Source organism: Solanum verrucosum, unplaced genomic scaffold (assembly GCF_900185275.1).
Source record: "Solanum verrucosum unplaced genomic scaffold, falcon-dt-bn FXZP01000176.1, whole genome shotgun sequence".
In the NCBI taxonomy this organism is placed as follows: domain Eukaryota; kingdom Viridiplantae; phylum Streptophyta; class Magnoliopsida; order Solanales; family Solanaceae; genus Solanum; species Solanum verrucosum.
In genome coordinates this window covers 1,351,300-1,373,075 of record NW_026020412.1, presented here as the reverse complement: position 1 = coordinate 1,373,075, position 21,776 = coordinate 1,351,300, and the positions used below count along the sequence as shown (strand labels likewise).

The following is a 21,776-nucleotide window of genomic DNA, read 5'->3' as shown; positions in this document are numbered from 1 at the left end:
CTGTTTAGCTAGACATGATAATCATTCATCATGCGTATTCAAGTTTTTCATATACTGTCAGACGGAAAGAAACCTCATTGCATCCACCTTGGGAGTATAAATCTCCATACAATAATGTCATGACTTTTGCGATAAATCTTTATTTTTCAATGCACAACCCGTACTTTATATTTTACGATTTTTCTTATCGCACAATAATTCATTTGTACCTCATTGACATTATATCTTGGTATAAGACCAAAACATCACTTTTCCAAATGAATAGAAAAATACTTAAATTGTATTTTCTTTTGGCCAATCATTTAACTGTCAACTCTCGACAGATTTAATTTCAAGATCCTCATCACCATTTAAGAGTTACCACTTCGTCTGGCTGACTTTGGGGTTCTGCACAGGAATGAGGCCAGTGGTGCACTTACTGGCTTAACACGTGTCAGGATTAAGGATGAAGTCAAGGGTGTCTTAGAGTTCATCAGCTATGTTGTATAAGATATTTGGTTTCACTTTTGACCTGAAGTTATCAACGAGCGAGGCCTGAAAAATATGTTGGAGACATAGAAAGTTGGGTAAAGGCTGAAGCATTGAACGAGCATGGGAAGTACTCCTGGGAGATCAATGAAGGAGACGGAGCATTTTATGGCCCAAAAATTGATAATAAGTGTTTCTGATGCAATGAAGAGGAAATTCCAGCTTGATTTCCAACTCCCTCAAGCAGAAGATGAAAGTAAGAGAGAGAGAGAGAGACCAGTTACGTTATGATACATAGAGCGATCCTTGGGTCAGTTGAGCGCGTATGTTTGCTATTCTTTTGGAGCATTCTATTTCAAAGGGAAATGGCCTTTCTGGCTTCAAGCTATGGTCTGCCCTGTTTCTGACAAATCGCAGTCATATGCACTTAAGCTCCGGGAGACAAGTGAGTACAGGACAATCCAGAAAAAGGTACGAGAGGCTCAAGTGGCACAATATATATAACTATATTCTGCTTTAATTCATGGACACGGGTTTAATTTGAAACTTTGCCGCAGAAGAACGAACACCTAGTATTTTGATCCATTGTAGGTATTACATTATAAATCCAGTAGGATACTTTTTGACTTTAATGGTTTTCAATAGCATGTTACTTTCATCTTAAAAAATAATGCTTAAACCACTTGGATATATACCAACATTATCAATATAGTTTTATAATTTGAAATGTGCTCTTGATTTATCAATTCGAGCAAACAACCTTTGCAAAAATCAAATTGCAAGTTGGTAATGCATGAATGTCACACCCCGAGCCTACACCCTGGACGTGGCCGGCACCCGAAGACCACTGTTGGCCCCAAGTGAACCCTTGGTCTGGCTTACTTGACTCAGCGGAAGACTTAAACTAAACAAAGATAAGTTCATATAATAAACTGAAATGTTATAAAGGAACATTCAGCTGGCCATTAAGGCAAACTCAAGTCTCAACATGGAATAACGACAATGAAAAGACTAAAAACTAACATCTGACTGTCTATGAAGCCTCTAATAACAACTGAGATGGATGTTGGGACAGACCCCACAACATTCTAATAAACTGAATTAGAAAACAATGAAGTGGATCCTCCGGAAAGCAAGGAGGCTCACCAACAGACTCTGGACTGCTCACTGGATCAACGACGCATCGAGATGTCGATCCTAGTTACATGTGTCTGCATCATAATACGATGCAGGCCAATTGGCATCAGTACATTGAATGTACGAGTATGTGAGTTGGAATGCTAAAATAACAAAGGCTAGAAAGAATCTGAGAGAAACTGAAGAACTTACGTGGCTCAACTCAACTCAACATGACTGAACTCATTTCAATATAAAGCAGTTTAAAAGCAAGTGCAATATAAAGAAAAGTTGTTTAAAAACATGATATCAACTCTGTGTGTATGCAAGATACAAATAACTCTGAGATGTATTTAAAATACAATAAAATGATGTATATAAAAAAATACAATAACTTCTGTGGGAGTTTCTCTAACCGACAACCATCACTTAAGAGCTATAGTGATGATGCAGCGATCTTCCTCACGCTGGCAGCGCATCCTATACCTGGTCAAAGGTATAGGACCTGAACTGCCTAATGGATCCACTAGTCTATTTCGAAAAGGGTTCATCTAAAACGTATGACCCTTTTCTACCCATGATGGCTACATGGTTCAAGGGGGCTGATAGTTGTATGAACTCTTCCCCATCGGTGCTCAATACTACTCCCAAAAATATACTAGCTCTTTATGTTTAAAAACACACTTCTTCTGTGTTTTTAAATTAGTGCTCAAAAACTTAGCTCAAAGGCTATCTTGGAAAATCTCTGTTTCCCTGCTTGCTTCATTTAGAAAGCTATTACTCTTTTCTGAAAAGTAGCCGAAGGCTCTTTGGAAATCTCAGTTTTCGTTCTTATTTAAATGTGAAAAAAATATTTAAAATCTCTTTGGGAATACTTAGTCCCCCTATACTTTTGAAGAAATGAACTTCAAACTTTACCTTTTACTCTTTGCTTAACTTCAAACTTAAGTCTTAAAACAAGTTAAAATGTTTGTAAAAGACTTATGAAAACTTGAAATGAACTTCTCTTACTTGACTTTTGACTTTGATCTTAACTCTTGCTTGAATTGACTCTTAACTGATCCTTGAATTGAATTATGGATTCAAGGATTATGATTTGTGTTTGGAAAGATCTCTTGATGTTTAGGAATGATTTCGAATAGCTAAACTTGAGAAAAGTTATGAAATCACCATCTTGGAACATGTCCGCGACGCGAAGGTGTTTTAAATAATTACTCGCGAAATTAAATTTTGAGACAGAGGAGTCCACGTCCTCTCCGCAACACAGCGCATATTTTTGTTCACTGTGGGAACAAGTCCGCGACGCGGACTTGTTTCATGAACCTTACTCGACTTTTTCCTTCTTCGTTTTTCAGCCTCAACCCACCTAAATTCGATTATCTTCCTCAAATTCATTTTAGATCCCGATACCAAGCGTATGTACTCAAGAACCTAACTCAAAGTAACTCTAAAACACAACGTAAAGATCTCGAAAACTCCACAATTCAACCCAATTCAAAAACAACATTCAAATTCAAGAATTCATGTCAAGAACATCAACTTTCAAACTCTTTTAGGATGAATTGCGCTGAAACTAAACATGTTTGGCGCGTGGGTGAATGAACCCAACGCAATGAGAGACTCACATACCTTGTAGGATCAATTCATTGGCGAATCCACAACCAAAATCGATCGTTCTTGGCGAATCTTGCTTTTCCTCTTCTCCTTTCTCTTGCGTTCTTTCTCCAAAAGCCCTAACTCTATTTCTCAAAAGTGTAAACTGAACTAAATCAGTCTTGACCCCACTTAATTTACTAAAAACGGATTTAATTAATTGGGTAAGGAAAAGACCAAACTACCCCTTTTTAAATTTCGGATTGGGCATTTCTTTATTCGGAAAGCCCAACTTCAAAACGAACATAATTCACTCATACGAACTCGGAATCGTGAAAAATCAACGGCGTTGGAAAGATAAATCCAAGAGATTTCCAACCATATCTGGAACTAAACCTAAATCATCCTGATCTAGGAGTTATGGTCGATTGAAGTTGACCAAAATTTCAACTTTACATTACTTAAAAATTTCCAGATTTCCTTGTACTTTCCAAAAATGATTATTTTAAGTTCTTAGCTTCTTTCTAGCTATTTCAAGTTGCGAGATGTTACAATGAAGCACATGTGACCATACATAGATGCATCTATATAATAGTAAATGGTCCACATGGCGGGTGAACGGGTCCATAGTCACCTTTTTTATACATTTCAAAATTTCGGGAGATATAATCTCAACCTAGCTGGAACAATGATAATTTTATCATGAGAACAAATGACACAAGAGAATTCTTGAAGAATTTATTATTTCTTCAATATATATAACCACGTGAATTCTCATTTATTTTCGTATCATATTTGAACCGGAATGGTCGTCAACCGGTCATGTCAACTGATATTTATTTCAATAAATTTCTAGTTTATTTTGCATGTGATACCATCATCATGCCCATACTTAGTTGCCACAAACAATATGAAAAATGGGTAATCTTTCACATAAATATCTATCCCACTTTGATTGTAGTTATATAATTAAAGATCTTAAATCTTTTCATATTTTATAGTCTCAATATAATTATTTTTTTCTTTGTCTATTTCTTTGAAACTTAAGAAGTTTCTTTGGAGACTTGCTAAATTTCAATATCATGAGCAAATTTATTTCTTTGGGTAGTAGCACATTAGCTCACCAAAGCTCACAATTTCATAACATTGTTTGTGTGGTGAACATCTCTTTCAAGGAGAAATTTATATCATTATTGTCATGGTCAAAATCATTACAAGCAAAACCTCTTTCTTGATTTACTTTTGTCATTAGTATCTCCTCCCTTTTGTTTAATATCTGACAAAAACATCAGTCTAGGTCAAGATGAATGGAAGATGCTTCTGGAACTAGTTTTTGGTAGGGTCTATCTTAGCTCGAAGGAAAGAACAACCAAAGTTAGACGGAGAACAACCGGCATTGCAAGAAAATAGAAACCCGCCCCCCCGTTTGAGCCGGAAAGCATACCGGTTGTTTGAGTCGCGAAAGGGCCGAATAAGGTAAGGCGGTTCGCTTGCGTTGCTCAACCTCCCCTTAGCCCGGTGCTCATGACATGCTACGGAACCTCCACCGTGCCGGGAAAAAGAGTTTAATAAAGTGGAGAGGAATTTTCCGATAACAAAAAGCTTTTCTCCCCAACCGCGTATAAGGGGAATCGAACCCCCTCTGCTGCTGGCGGGCAGATGTATAATGTACTACTTCGATCCAACAACTTCTTAGGATATTTTTGACGTATAATCATTGACAATTTTTTGTGGTCAAGAATTATTTCCTTCTTTTGCCATTTCGGTAATTCATAATAAAACATAACATAATATTTGTAATGTACTAAAAGTACTTGACCAATGACCATTTATATCAAAAAAAAAATTCTTTATTTCTCTATAATCTCCCATAAGGATGAGTTGTGGTATTTATAAAATCATACATGAGTATGTCCTTATTTATAACTTCCATCATCTCTTGACACATTCACTTTCAAGAATGGTTCACCTTTTATGATACTCATCACAAGTCATATTCTCTTCAAGGAATTGACTATAATTATATATATTATTTTTCATTAGAAGTTCATTTTGGAAATTTATCATACTCATATGACAAACCTCGACATCACTTTTGAAAAGTCAAGTGTACCACCACTTTTTCCTCCTTTTATTTGATGGAGGATATATAAACTTATTAAATTATTAGGTCTCACAACAAACATGTGTCTAATGACCTTTCATACCATTTTGATGACAATAATTAGCTTCACCTTTTAAAAGGTCATTTTGAGAACTCATAATGTTCTTTCTTTTATAATTATCACAATGATGACTATTATAATTTTATCCCTTCACGTCCATATTCATAAAATTATCTTGTCATCTTTCAGACTTTTAATGTATTGCTATCACATTCACTTTAAAGAATGGAACATATTCAATGGGACGGACTTTTATCAAGAGCATATCGATTTTCTCAGTCATCATTATATCATCAATATATTGCATTGAGACTTTAATCCAATGTCTTATCCATATAAAGACGCATTAGGCCAAAATACGAAGGGACTTAAACCCAAAATCTTATTATCATAGTGCATCGGGACTTTAATCGATGTCTTACCCTCAATCAACAGTATAATAGGCCAAACCAACATAATTTTTAGATTTAATATCAAATATCATGGCTAAGAAAAGGAGAATATAATCATTTAGCATAAATAAAAAATAAAATAACTATGTAAATCAATTGAGTGAATAATTAAACTCCAAAGAGATAGTGCAAAGATTTACTTTATCAATGGATTAGGAAAGACACACAATCATATTGAATTCATATATCCGTTAACTTTCTATGTAATACATTTCATAACTTTACATGATAACTTAATTTTTTCAATTTTCATCATGTTACCAATAGCAATAAAAACGAAAGTTAAAGACAGAGGCATAATAGATCAAAATATATTAGAATTCACACTGGAGTCCTTAAATATAACCTCGTGCAGGCCCCCGTTAATTCCTTTGAGTTTGGTCTTGCGACCGTACTCCCCAGGCGGAGTGTTTCATGCGTTAGCTGGGCCCCTGATCCGCGTAGACCAAGGGCGTACACTCATGTTTATGGCATGGACTACCATGGTATCTATCCATGTTCGCTCCCCATGCTTTCACACCTCAGCTTCGGTAGGGACCCAAAGAGCTGCCTTCGCTTTTGGCGTTCCTTCGTAGATCTCAAGTTGAATTGGTTTCGAGAGCATTCCGCCAGTTTTTGGCAGCTTTCACTTTCAACCCGATTCACCACCTACGTGCCCTTTACGCCCAGCCATTCCAAAGAACACTTGCCCCCCCCCCGTCTTACCGCGGTTGCTGGCATGGAGTTAGCCGAGGCTTCTTCCTCGATTCATGTCATGATCACGCAGTCGACGAAAGAGCTTTACAAGCGGCATTGCCCTTCTTCACTCACGCGATATTGCTGGATCGGGCTTTCGCACATTGTCCAAGTGAATTAATTAGTTTCAAGAAAACATGAAATATAATCATTCTCATGAGTTCTACTAAAGTTCATGTGAGTTACATTTATAATAATTATTATCGAGATTATAATTTTATATTGAGATGTGGTGCAAAAAAGCAGATACCACACATACTATCAAAGTGTATAGGTATTTAACGCCCGACAAAAAACACACAAAAGATTCATAGAATATAATTTTATTTTCAAGGTCATCGAACATGCTTCCATTTACAAAAAATTTATTTCACTGTTATAATTTACACACATAATTTATTTATTTATTTTACAAAGAATAAATTTCAAGATGGATCAGAAACTCTACTAACTCCCTCACAATTACCTAATCCCCGTTATTTATTTTTTAATATTTTACTAATTTCAAATACCTAACTCTACTATGAATTGAAATATCCTTCCTGTAATAAAGTTTAACATGAAGAATAATTCACAGTATACATGTTAACTGTGATATTTCTTTCAAACTGTTAATTAAGTAACTTACAATGCAATTTCTTTTAATATATAAGTATCCAAATTGAAAGTTTGCAGTCCGTATTGCAAATAAGATATTGAAGGAAAGATAAGTAGAAAATCATCATACCTTAGCTTATGTATAGAAAATTAGAGTCGTGCTGATAACGTGTTATACAATAAATAAAAGTAATTAACTAAACTAAATAAGAAGAAAGAAGGAGAAGAGAGAATTGTATGTTGCTCACTGATATAATAAATTGAGAGAGGGAGAACCTTGTTATTGTTTTCACTATAATATGACCATTTTATAGGCCTAGAAAATTGCTTACTTGGGCAAAAGAGAGAGTTACCGTATGTGATACTACTTGGGCACCAAATTTGGATATTTAACTTGGAAATAGGGGTGGGTCCCATTAAAGAGCCACATGGACATTTATCTTACATTTAACATATAGATGTTAATGTTATTAAAAGTTTTTAATGAAGGGTTTATAATTTTAATAAATATGAAGAATTGTTGATATTTTTAAGTAGGATAACCGTTAAAAAAAAAGAGAAAAAATAAATAAATATATGTATATATATATATATATATATATTGGTAACACCTCAGAAATTGAAAAATCGAGTTGATAAGGGAAATTTGAGATTTTGGCTCTAAGGCAGGTTTTATGAATCCTTTCTATGGACCGTAGGAGGTTCTACGGGTCATAGGAAGGGAATCATAGAATTGGAGGTGAGTTTTTGGAATTTCAAGTTTCTGAAGTTTGATCTACAAATGGACAAGACGAGTCATGAAAATTTGAACGAGTAATAGATGGGTTTTGTAGGGGTGTTTCAGACTTAGTGAATTTTTTGAATTAAAGTTAAGGTCTACGAATAAGGTCCAAGGACTGTAGTAATTTAGACGGTCCTTAATTAGAAGGGTGACATATGAAGTTGGACAATTTTAGGCCCAAATAACTCGACCTACGGTTGACCAGTACAGTCCGTAGGTCCAAACCATAGGGTCCTTCGGTAGCTATTTCTTACGGGTATTAGGGTATTTTCCTAAGCATTTAATGTCTCTACTATGTCATTTTGACCCTAATTCTATGTCCTATAATTACCCTTCTACTCCTAAAAGTACCCCAACTCTCCCATTCACTCTAATCCCCAAATCTTATCCACATTCATCTTCTCCAGTTCTCTCTCAAGTCCAAGAAGAATACTAGGGTTTCAAGCTTCAAGTCTCCTATCCCTCCATTGCTTTTTAGATTTGATCCTCAAGGTATGCAGGATTTCATCAATGAGTTCCAGTCACCCATTGATCCCCAAGGATTTCTCAATTCTTCAAGTTCAATTTCATCAAATTGATTAGGTTTTCATTCAATTCTTCATAGGTTCAAATTGTGTTGATTTAATTGTTTGATTTTGATCTTATTATGATTGTTTGGTCTCAATTACATGTTTTCCAATTGTTTTCACATGAATTCATGGATTATTCATGATTTTTATTATGAACCTTTAAAGACATGAATTTATGAAGAAGTTATGAATCTATGAATGATTTTTTCATGAAAGTTATGCATGATTTATGAAAATGAATGTTTTATGGTCTTATCATGCTAGCTTGATATTCTCAAGGGTGAGATATTGTAATACCTCAGAAATTGGAAAGTTGAGTTGAAAAAGGGGAAGTTCAAATTTTGGCTCTAAGGGAGGTTCTATGAGTCCTTTTTACGGAACGTAGGAGGTTCTATGGATCGTAGGAAGGGAGTCGTAGACTTGGAGGTGAATTTTTGAATTCATGTTTCTGAAGTTTGACCTTCGAATGGATAGGACGAGCCGTAGAAATTTGAACGAGTCGTTGATGAGTTTTGTAGGGGTGTTCTTGATTTAGTGAAATTTTTGGGTTAAAGTTGAGGTCTACGGATGGGGTCTATGGATCATAGTAATTTAGATGGTCCGTAGAAGGGTATTGTAGGAAGCTGGCAAATTTTAGGCCCCAGTAACTCTACCTACAGTTGACCAATACAACGGTCTGTAGGTCCAAATTGTAGGGTCCTCCGACAGTTATTTCTAAAAGGTATTTGAGTCTTTTCCTATGCATTTAATTCCTATACTATGTCGTTTTGATCCTAATTCTATGTCTTATAACTATCCTTTTACTCCTAAAATTACCCCAACTCTCTCATTCACTCAAATCCCCAAATCCCATCCACATCCATCTTCTTTTCTCAAGTCTACGAAGAACACTAGGTTTCAAGCTTCAAGTCTCCTATTCCTCCATTGCTTTTGGGATTCGATCCTCAAGGTATGTAGGATTTCACCAATGAGTTTCATTCACCAATTGAGACCCAATGGTTTCTCAATTCTCCAAGTTCAATTTCATCAAATTAATTAGGTTTTCATTCAATTCTTCATGGGTTCAAATTGTATTGATTCAGTTATTTGATTTTAATCTTATTACGATTGTTTGGTCTCAATTACATGCTTTCCAATTGCTTTCACATGAACCCATGCATCATTCATGATTTTGATTATGAACCCTTAATAACATGAATTTATGAAGAAACTATGAATATATGAATGATGTTTTCATAAAAGTTATGCATGATTTATGAAAATGAATGTTTTATGATCATCAATGAAATCCTGAAAGGATTTTCTCACATGTTAAGGAATCATGATTTGGTGAAAGGTTATCTCACACATGCATGATTAATGATTTAAGGAGCTACTCTGATATTTTAAGCTTGAATTAGTAACTTGATTGTGTTTTTCAATGTATTATGATAAATTTATGAATATAACTATTCCATTGAGATTTTTGCTTAGCACCGAGAGGATATTGAGATGGAGACTCTCCCATTTGTAGAGACCGAGTTTTTAGTAGCAATCTCCTTGTCCCTAACTACGTGTCCTTGTAGGTTTTTCTTAGAAAGTCATAGCTAGTGGATCCATCTAAGCTAGAAGTTAAGGTCCTTGCCTTGGAAAATGAAAAGTAAGGACATCTCTTTTCGGTGTGGGAACAAGACACCGAATTTCACATTATACTCACTTGGTCTATGTCAGTTAATCGTAAATATCCCACAATGAACTAAGTTGTTCTTAAAAGATTTTATGAAGCTTTCAATATGATTTTAAGATGCATTGACCATATTCATGACTTATGATTCTTTAAAAGTTTTAATATGATCTAACTTGGTCATATTTAAAAGAGATTGTCTTCTTATGATCATATTTTATGCATATCCTTCATAGTTACGTGCTTCCGAATTTCTTTTTCGGTGCATCGAGGAGAGGAATAATAATTATACAGATAGAGAAAGGGGCTAAAGTTAGCATCAAGTGTAGCTGTTGGGGTTTAGGATATAAAGCAGCACATAAAATGAGTAGGAAGTATCAATAATTCCCCCACACATGGGATGTCACAAATGAACTCTTTCAATTAGCCTCGTCCAATAGTCGTATATAAAAGGGGAGAGAACTCGTGGCATTGTTTTTAGGCAAACTTTCTTTCTTCCACACATGTGGTGCTGTTCTTAGTTCATTTGTGAAGAGACTCAAACCTAGAATACTGGAATGCAAGTATCTACAATACTAACTCTCACAAACATCCATGCCAAAGTCTAAAGTCAATGACTAGTAGGCACTTGCACTCAAGAAACTCCTTCAAGGACATTTTTCAGTTTTTCATTAGCCGCAACAAGTTCTGCTGCTATTCCTGGTTCATTTGCCGAATGACCTGCTCCTGGGACAACCTATAATCACACAGCAGAAACTGTCAGTTGCCAATAATATGATCATGTATCCAAGGTGTAAAATCTTCCTTCTTTTATGAAAACCCTGTTCCTTTAAAAGTTAAAAAAGCCTCATTTCTTCAGCTATTATTTTTTTCAAGGTAATCTATAGTGCTAAAAGTATCATCCAAATCCCTAGAGGTTAGGCCATTCAAACCAGGCCTTCCTAAAGAATAAATCCGATAACCCATAAGATTGAACTCATTCCTTAACTACATGTCTTGAGTTGGATGAGTTTTCCTGTCCCATATCCAAATTTAAATCAACCTACAGGATTTTCACATGAAATTAATGTTTATTTGGTCTGATTCCCATCCCAACTCTTCATAGAAATCTCAAATCATATGGGAAAATCTACCAGTTTTATACCCGAAGGTCCTTTTGTTGTTTCATGTCTCCACTGCCAGTTTAACATAACTCTTGTACAAGCCCCTTCGATTATTATTTTTGTCTTGTAACCTGTTGGGTTAAGAAAAATAAATAAATAACCTCCTCCTCAAGTTTAGTTGTTGGCAGATCTTTTTGGAATTTTATTCATTTTTCGCTTGTTGGTCCAAATTAATTACAAGCACTAGTCCAGATACAACATATTCCTGATCAGGTATATTTATGCATACAATATGTATATTATATGTATATTTGTACCAAATATACAAAACATATACATTTGCTGGCTAATATTTTTACGGCGGCCCAGAAAGATAATACCCTATCTTTTTGTGCCTCCTTGCCTCCTGCGTCAACGGCGGAAGTCTTTGTCTCAAAACTCCTCCCCTCCAATTATTTTGAATTAATAAATCTACCTAACTGAGGAAATCATTTTTCACTTACAATGAACTCTGCCTCTGGCCAAGCTTTATGAAGATCCCATGCTGACATCATTGGACAGCAAACATCATATCTTCCCTGAAGGTATTACAAAGATTTTCTTGTAATCAGATTATCCAAGAATACAATTTACCTCAAGTACATGCATAATATATAAGATTCACATTTAGTGCAGGATCATAAGTTGAAACATAAACGGAATATACGTCTTGGATTGACAATATATAATGACAAGAAAACAGACGAGCATAGTCACATCTGACTACTTGAAAATGCATGTTCAGTTATTAGCTTCAATACTGAGGACTGAACAGTTCTCAACTGCACTTGGTGGATGTTCTAGGTAAAAACTCACATGATAAACACATCAAGAAGCACTATGGAAATTTAATGCACTTCATTTCTTGCAACATATGATTAAGCCTTAACCAGCTCTTTACTTGTATGATCATTTAAACTGTATTAGTAGGTTATAGGGAAAATGTGGCAATGAAAATATACTTTAAAAGAAAATAAATACTCTATTAAATATTTAAATCACATAACTAAACTTCAGAAATCTGACATGAAATAAAACCTTCTACTTATATTTGATCCAGCAATCTCATTTCTATCATACTCTTCTCCTTCCTGTCCCTATTCATATTTGTCTTTATACCACAGAGCTACTCACCATGCTGATCTTCAATACAACTACAGAAACTCTTATTCCTTCCTCCTTCCTTCCGACCAACCCAGGGACCCATCATATTATGATGGTAATGACGTTAATGAACAATAGCAGATTTCAGTGACCAAAGCATCATGATTAGATGGATGACTAATAACAAAATTCATGGTGGTGCTTTATGGTTCCAAACAGTCATGCTTGAGTAGATAAGGTTAGTGGCAGTGGATAGCAGTCATAATGGCACTTTAGATGTATCCAACAATTACAGAGGCTAAATACAAGGTATTTGATTTATGACTCATGAGCATGCATTTCACTTAAATGTTGTGCTTGTGCATATTTAATCATGTCGTACATGCCATAGTTTATTTGCTACAAGTGCACCCTCTTTTTGTTAGTAAATTCTATTTTATTGCATCGGTTATGAATGTGAGTATTTTTAGTTGGATTATGCCTGAGCATACATCAGATCTACTTAGTTGCTGGATCAGCAGAGGGGGGAGAAAATCTAAGAAAAAGTGGTGGAGTATAATACCATCATGCATTTGGTGGTGTATTTGGAAAGAAAGAAATAGCAGATGCTATGATAACAAAGCTAATTCAATAGAGAAAGTCAAATGGAACTGCTTGACTACTTTTTATTTTTGGTGTAAAGAGGAAGGGATAGAAGAAGCTGCACAAATTTTGGATTTTATAGGCACTTTGTAATCTATTAGCCTTTTTGTTTTTTCTCTTGTTGGAAACCAAATTTTGGAGGTCTCCAGCATATCCTTAATGCTGATGAATACAACATTATCTTTATCAAAAAAAATACTATCGAGTACACATTATTATTGTCTCGTGTTGCACTTGCTGCACTTTTAGTGCTATGTTGACCCTTGCACCAGTGGAGCTTGGGTATGGGCTTAGGAGCTTAGATTTCTGAGGAGAGCGGTAGTTTGATTGCTTTCATAGAGGCCCGGTCTTCCTTAGTTGAGCAGATCCGTGAGAACTAGTTTGATGATGAGAAGTTGTGTCTCATTCGAGACAAAGTGATGAGCACGGAAGCCAAGGAGGCTGTCCTTGATTCTGATGGTGTCTTGAGGATCGGAGGCAGGATTTGTGTGTAACACCCTGAAAATCTCTAAGCTAAGACCCAAACAATTCTTCATAAGGGTATTTGGAGACTTCAGGGTGAGCTGCTTGGGTAGTTTCAACCACTGTGGACCCCCTATTTTGTTATTTCTATTCTATGATTTCACACTTATACTATCATGCTATCTACCTGTCATAACACCCAGACTTTGGATATGCCTTAAATTATATACATGACGTGAGGAAGTCAAAAGACAAGAATTTACATATCCTAAGAATGGGAACTTTTCTCAAAAGAAAAAAAATTGTACTCTTGAGATTAGGTTCGAAAAATAAAAGAATTTGATAAAATATATTTTCTAAATGACTTAATTTTTATGAAGTGTTAGTGTATATCTTAATTTCATAATATATTTATAATTGATTAGTGCTTTAATCAGAGGTATTTAGATGTTTAACCATGTAGAGAACTTAATAAGAATTAGATATTTAGAAGTTTATCCATTTAGAGAATTTAATGAGAATTAATTATAAAATATATATGCATATATACACATGCCCTGCCAAGAACTTTTGTAGTTTCGCTCATCACTTAAATCTTATATCAAACTAATTAGCAAGTTTATTTTGTTGATTTATGGACCAATTCCTTTTATTATATAAAAATGAATACAAGAATTCTTAATAGTTAACGAAAGTAAACCAACATTGAGATTTCGATGGATTCAATGATACCAAATTCAACTCTAGGTTAATATATTAGTCCCCATTAGACATTTTAGGAAAATACGAACCTTCCCAAGATTGTTGCAAGTGATAAATTTCCCCACAACCTCAAAACCAATGGCCACACTTTTCACAGAAGATATTACTTCATCAAGTTCATCTTAAGTCTCCAAGAAAGGACTACTATCTTGACCTGGGTAGTCAAATATCAAAATCATTGTGTCAAGTTGTTGAACTTGGAGTCGGGATTATCATTCGTGGGCTCATTTGGAACTATGGGACTACCATTAGCTCTGAAGCACTTGAGGTAAGGAAAACCTTTCTAATTTGACATTCTCTAATCTCGAATTCTCATAATCTCTTCGATTTCTTATCTACACACTTGATGCGTCTCTTATGATTTGAGCTCTATGGAACTACATTTCATGATGCAAGTACGAATCCTCAAGACAACAAGTCTCCATGCTAGGCACTCTCATTGGTGAGCCCCATTTGGTTTACAGGGCATTTTCCTTTTTTATTCCATGTATTACGTACTTTCATACCCTATGTTGGAGCCTTGTCCCGACACTTCTACTTCTTATGCATAGTTTAGAGGCCTCATAGACGTATGATTTCATTTTGAGTTGTGTCTCATATAGTGGCATCTCAGATTCTTAGTTGCTCCATGACTCCGAAATTTTTTGGGGTTTACATTTTCACTTGACTTTTTACTCATTTTCAGATATTTATCATGAGAACGCTTTTATACTTGATATTTAGTATTGTTTCCACATATTGTAGCAGTTCATAGTACAGTCGGGTATGTCTAGCATTGGTGGTAGCTCATTGGATACTGATCACGACTTAAGCGTCAGATTTGGGACATACCAGAACAATGCTGGCAAACATTCATCCCTTACCATATGTTCTTTATGTAAGTCCTCCATTATGTTCTTTCTGTTAGTCTTCAATCACATTTTCCACAAATAAACTTATCAAAAAAAAAATTGCATCCATCATTGGGAAGAAAAGTAAGTCTTTCAGATGTTTTATGTCTCCAGACAAGGCCTTCACGTATTGGGGGAATCTTGAACTTTGAGACGGCAATGCAAAGCTAAAGCAGAAATAAAAGCAGAATTTACCTGAACAATTATTGTTTTGATATGCTTTATCTTTTCAACATTATCTAGAAGGAAAGAATCTGAAGAGAAGAATCCCTTGTTGATAAAGTAGTGGTTCTCAATCCTTGCAAATGCCTGAAAAAAGCAAGATATGTTCAGGTTATATAATGAATGATAACAGCCTCTATGATGATAAATAATTGTACACATTGAATTTCCAAAAATAGTGTAATTTCAAGTTCCCAGTAGACAAGAAATAAGGAAAACAGTAAAACTGCAGCTCTTAGATAGAGTTTTAAGAATATAGATGCAAAAGAACAATGCTTTAATGGGAAGGTCACCCGGATACTACATGCACTTCATAGATGTACTCACCAAGGAGAAATCATCATCATCTCCTCTCTTTATGTTCTCTTCATTAGGGAGAAGATGAGAGGTCATCATTTCCCATTTAGTCCATGCCCTAGCTGCTGCATACTAAAACATTCAAGAACTTGAGACAAGCAAACAAGTGGTTTAATGTATTTAACAGTATTATAGCAATATGTGGAGTTGATTTGATGTTGTGGGGGCAAGGATCAGAAACTGTCACTGACAGTTTGCAGACACAAACCGATGTCATATCTTCTTTGCTTCCTATCATATTAAAATCCTTTGTGCTTCCAACTTTGCTGTCATATATTTTCATGAGTCATGATGACATCTTAAAACTCTGAAGCCACCAAATTGTGACTTCTTCATTGAAAAAAGGAGCATGGTGTATTTTGTGCAGTAGTTATGAGTACTTCAAACATTCTATCCTAAGAACAATACTTGTCTGGTGCTAACAAAGGAACAAACAGAGCTTCTACCATTGTCGAGAATTCAAGTAAAATCAAGTTATATAGAAAGCACAACACCTGCATATTTTGTTAGAAAGTTTCAGGGGTTGTGTAAGGGAAACATCAAGGATATCAAAGGGAAAAGAGCAAATAATTAATTTTTTCTTTTTTTTAACATTTTATCCCCCCATAAAAAAAAAGGAAATTTTAACATATTCAAAAATGTCAGGAACAATAAAAGAAACTAGGACATGCAATGAAACAGTAACTTCTTACCTGTGTTTCTAGGGTATCTGAATTTAATCTCTTATGGTAAGCCTTGACAAAACACTTCCTTTCTTCCTCTGGAATCAGATCTCTGAATGGCTCCCAAACTGTAACAGATGACAGAAAAGGTAGTTTTAACTTTGAAAACCACATCAGCAGTCCCATTAAACAACCAACCAAGTGAAAACAGCAACTCAATGATGATCAGATCTACACACTTATCATTTTCCCAAATTTAGGTAAGCAATTAACCACTTAATAAAATGTGCTTAAACAGTATGAGCCATCTGCTTAGGTGAAAAGGTTGGTTAAAAGAAGCGCCTCAGATAATCACAACTTTGCCAGAAATTGCAAAATAGGCATATATTCTTGAGAATGCATTTCATTTGTACACTTGAAATAGTGAACTGGCTAAAACAATGGCTTCCGAGTGAGTATTGCAAAGATCCAAAAGTAGATATAAAAGTTGTTCGTCATCTTCATATGGAAAAATCAAATAGGAATGCCCGTGCTAAATTCCTTACTTTTGTATCCAGCAGCAGATGAAATAGTTTACACTTCTCAGATTCTATAACAACTCAATACAACTGTGCACTAGGTTCAGTTGGCTGGTCTCCCAGCATGCATGAAATTCAGAAGCTTACCATCAGGGTATATTGCAGCAGCTCCACCCTCATAAAACCAGTCAATTTCTTTCTTCCGCAACAAAAATATCCCTCTAAGAATGATCCCAGTAACCTTTAACAGAAAGGTCATTTAAAATCTTTAGCAATAACGTAGATTTAACATGATGTTGGGAATAGAATCTATCACTTCCTCTAACAAGTTTGAACTACAAATCTTGGAACTTAAAGAATAATTGCTAGTAGACCTTTTCAGGATGTGATATGCTGTATGCAAGAGCCAGAGTGCTTCCCCATGAGCCACCAAATACCTGCAAACTCACACCTATGAGAGGCTTATGAAGTACCATCGACCTAGCAGTCACAGAAGGAGAACGATTTGCACCTGCCATTCCGGAATCTTTAAGTGCTCTCTTAATTTTTCAATATCCCCAACGAGATCCCATGTTGTGTTCTCCTCCAAGCAAGCATGAGGCTTACTTTTACCCGCACCTCTCTGGAAGATACCATTGTTTTCATTTGAAAAAGTACATCAACATACCTAGTGTAGTCAGGGGAGCATGAGGAGGGTAGAGCGTACGCAGACCTTACCCCTACCTCAGAGGTAGAGAGGTTGTTACCGATAGACTCTTAGCTCACATTTGAAAAGGCACAAAGTGCATGAATTAGCACTTTAGTTAATAATATCAACCTGATCAAATAGAATGATTCGATAGAAGACAGGATCAAAGAACCTCCTGTTATTGGGTGAAGTCCCACCTCCAGGGCCTCCATGGAAAAACACTACTGGCTGCAAATATGGAACATATCTTCAAAATGACTTTACATCAAACATCTTAGCTAAAAATAACAAATTTCACCCTATTTTGCATCATGTGAAAGCATCAGAGAGTAGAAAACAAGAAAAACATATAACCTACATTGGAATAGGCTTATATCACTGACCCAAAAAAATAAACAATGTTCTCTACCAAAAATAGAAACAGATTAATCATATGTAGAGCTATAAGCAAATGTAGTCATCATATGCTAGTCTCCTGAGCCTCTTATCTTCTTCTAGTGAGGAGGACTGGGGCTCCTCTGAGAAAATGGACCACGTGTATGAGTAGAAATCTGATACCAGTGTTATTAAAAGTTATAACTCTTTGCTTGAAACGGTCAATTGATGTGAAGCGAGGGGTTATCGTTTCATGGGAAAATTCATGTGCTTCAGAGAAGTGTGCGCTTGAAATAATGACGTGTGAAGTGATCCCAATGAGAAGCGGTCAATCTTTTGAATCTCAACTTCAAGGAGTTCAAATAATATCGGCATTATTGTACATTGGAGGCTAAAATTAGAAACTTCCATTGAAGAGAAGCAAATGAAAGGCTTCATAAGAATTCTCGTAGAATCGAGAATGAAGTTCTTTGATTTTGATAGTTTCTGCAATTACATGGATTGTATTTACTTACACTAATACATCGATGTCTTCTGCTACTAAAAAACTACATTGATATATGTTTGGTACTTCTTTATTTTCTATAAGTCGTGCGCTTCGGCTCAAAGGAGTGTGCACTGCACTACTCGCTTTTCACGTCAAGTTCTTCTAATCTTGATACTTCTCTGTGTTTTTTGCCTTTAAAATCATTATCTGATGCTGCACTTGCAAATTTACAATTAGACTTTATTAATTTACTCTGAGACTTGTATAAACATCCCACTTCCCCTTTTGGAACTTAGTTTGTGGACGAATGTAAGTTCACAAATGTTGGCTTCCAGATGTTTTTTTGTGTGGGGAGCAAACAAAGACAATCAACCACCTTTTCTTGCATTGCAAAATTGACAGAGCAACTATGGAGAATGTTCATGAAGGGGATCAAGTGGGTAAAACCTGGGAGCAAAGGGGTCCTAAGCAGCTGGAACAGGGATGGCAATGCAACAGAGAAGGAGGAGAGATGGAAGATTGTCCCAGCATATATATGGTGGACAATTTGGACAGGAAGGAACAAGAGGTGTTTTGAGGATGCACAGAACAACTTGCAGAAGATCAAAATGAATTGCTTAGCACTTTTTTACTTTTGGTGTAAACATGATGTACTAGCTCAAATAGAAGACATTTTTGATGTACTTGACTGTTTATAGGCAATAGAAAGATTATGTTGTGCCATCTTAATACAAGAAAAAATAGAAAAAAACTCACACGGCCATTAGGATTTCCTGACTGCTCCCAGTATATAGTATGAAGGTCCGAAACTTTCAAAAACCCAGTACAATATGGCTCTATAGAGGGGTATAGATCCTTTTTTAATTCAGGAAATTCCTTCTTCAAATCCATTTGTTCCACGCTCTCACAATCAAGATTCTCAGCACGCAAGAATAACTTCTTCCTCCCTGTAAAGTTAATACTATTCATGAAACAACTGATCCATCTAAGTTGATACTCAATTAAGCAAAATCCAAAGACAAACAAATAGAATGAAACATATCAAATGCTTATTTTATCATTCTCCAGTTGTTTCACATTTTAAATGGGGGGACAAAGAAAATGAAAAAGGCTTTCTTTGAAATCCATTTGAGCAAATACCAGAGTGGGCACACATGGAACAAGAAGTATGATAAATCATATTTCTGTATTTTCACATTTCAGTCACTCAATTGTCGTCTTTAGGCAACAAGAACAAGCCCAGATTTTACATTAATATCCTATTTCTGCAAAAACCCTTGCATAAACATTTTTGGAGGGTCCATCAAGCAGAAAAATAGAATATTTACCTATAACAAAAGGAAGGTAAAACCCATCTATTCATTATCCTGTAGTCAATTCCTTACTAGTCATCTAAAAGGGGGAAAAAGGCTTTACCATCAAAATTATATTTATTGGCACATAGATATTGATTTTGAAAAGTTGATGAAGCAGAAAAATAGAATTTTCACCTATAATTAAAAGTATTGCTAATACACATGTAACCATTTTCCATCAGTTTCACATATCACTCCTTTAAGTTTCCATCTAAAGGTCAGACACACACACAAAAAAATAAAATGACCGTACTTTGGCGTATGAAGCAGAGAAATAGATCATTTACCTAGTTTGACACACATATAGAGAGAGAGAGACAGAAAGAAAGAGAGAAACCTGAGATGGGGATGAGCAAAGGCGAGAAGATGGAAGCAGGAAGCCTTGGGGATAGTGAAAGTGAAGTCGAGGCCGGCAAATGAACAAAATTGCAGCAAGGAAATAACGAGGGAGTCCCTATAGCAGCTGCTGCTACCTTCATGGGTAATTTCATCAATTCAAATGGGCAGGGTAACATCAATTATGATTTCTTTAAAACACAAAATGACAAAAATGGTATCTTATGTTAAAGCCAACTAAAATATTCAAATGTACCATTTTATACAATGTTACAAGTAATTGATTTTTATAGTAATTTTTATTTTTTTTTGATTTTCCACTCGGTGTCCGAAGTCCATATTGGATTTTCCGAGATCTCTGGTTAAGGGTGAAGCACTCCCACCAGTGCACCACAACTCATGTTGATGATTTTTATAATAATTGATTATACTTTTTATAATATCTGAAATTATTATATTTATATTTGAATTTTTATTTTTTTTTACTTTGACAGCATATCAAAAAAAAATTCATGTTTTTACCTTAATACTAATTACTTATTTCTCAAATTATTTTCCAAATCCAGAATTATATATCAATTAATATAAAAATGATAATAATATACTTATACTAATCATTAATTTAGCCGTGCTTTTTTTAGTAATTAATTTAAAGATATAGTTTAATAAAAATTAAATGTTCAATAAGAAAATAAAATTAAATTTGAAGAACATGTCAAAGTACTTTTCTGTTACAATTAAACGAAGCATGCAAAGCATTGTTAAAGCTAAAAATACATGTACTGTCATGCCATATGGCAACAATAGACGAGCATTTGACAGATTTTAAGTCTGTGACACGACACATGTAAATATAAATATCACACAACACAATCTAAGGCAGAAGGATAAAATAGGAAAGATGAAAATATAGTTATAAAAAAATTACAGTAAGAAAATTTAATTTCTACTTCCGATCTTCAGTTGATGCTCGGAAGAGATTGATTGAGTGGGTAATTAGTCCAATACTAGCAATATAGGTTTGAAGTTTGTAACTTGCTTGAAAATAGAGGTTATAGGTCGGATTTATTCGCCCTATTTCTACATTGAAAGAGAGAATAGAGTAAGATATTGGGTTGTTTAGATTGGCAATTAGATGAGACCGAAAGGAGATTCTATGCATAGATGCTTTGAGATTGAATGATGATTAGTGTCAATGAAGATGACTTAGTCTATTCATAAATGTTCATCACTATAGAGCAGCATAGTTATCCCTATATGACATCGATTTCCAATCCTCGCACCCATAGATTGCTTGTTTATTCTTGAATTCTTCGAAATCTTAGTTTAATTGTGATAATTGATAACCAATTTTTTTTATTAAATTGGTGGAACTATCCACCCACTTGTTCTTGCTATTACAAATGAGCAATTTTACAATCCAAATTTCTTCTAGCCTCAAAGGGTATGAAATGCATGTGGTGTAGACGAACACCCCAAATCTAGCTTCAAAAGGCATGAAATGCATGTGGTGTAGTCGAACACCCTGATCCTAGCCTCAAAAGGCACAAAATTCAATGCATATGCACCATGTGTATGTTTGTAGGCGAACAATACAAACGTCACATCACAACAACAATCCAAGCTAACCCAACA

At 35.2% G+C, this 21,776-nt stretch overlaps 1 protein-coding gene across 2 annotated transcripts; it reads right to left on the bottom strand.

The window, feature by feature from the left end:
- Positions 1 to 10,540: 10,540 nt before the first annotated feature.
- Positions 10,541 to 20,306, bottom strand: LOC125840725 (proline iminopeptidase). 2 transcript variants are annotated; one of them, XM_049519690.1, is made up of 11 exons: positions 20,143 to 20,306; positions 19,207 to 19,397; positions 17,718 to 17,816; positions 17,412 to 17,522; positions 17,275 to 17,337; positions 17,048 to 17,141; positions 16,413 to 16,510; positions 15,691 to 15,792; positions 15,337 to 15,450; positions 11,746 to 11,820; positions 10,541 to 10,875 (listed from the first exon to the last, which is right to left on the bottom strand). In XM_049519690.1, the coding sequence occupies exons 1-11, from the start codon at positions 20,294 to 20,296 to the stop codon at positions 10,774 to 10,776; spliced, it is 1,203 nt and encodes a 400-aa protein (XP_049375647.1). In that variant the 5' UTR covers positions 20,297 to 20,306; the 3' UTR covers positions 10,541 to 10,773. The 2 variants fall into 2 exon arrangements, with proteins under 2 accessions (XP_049375647.1, XP_049375649.1); XM_049519692.1 differs by lacking the exon at positions 11,746 to 11,820 and having other exon boundaries at positions 20,143 to 20,303.
- Between the last annotated feature and the right edge of the window lie 1,470 nt (positions 20,307 to 21,776).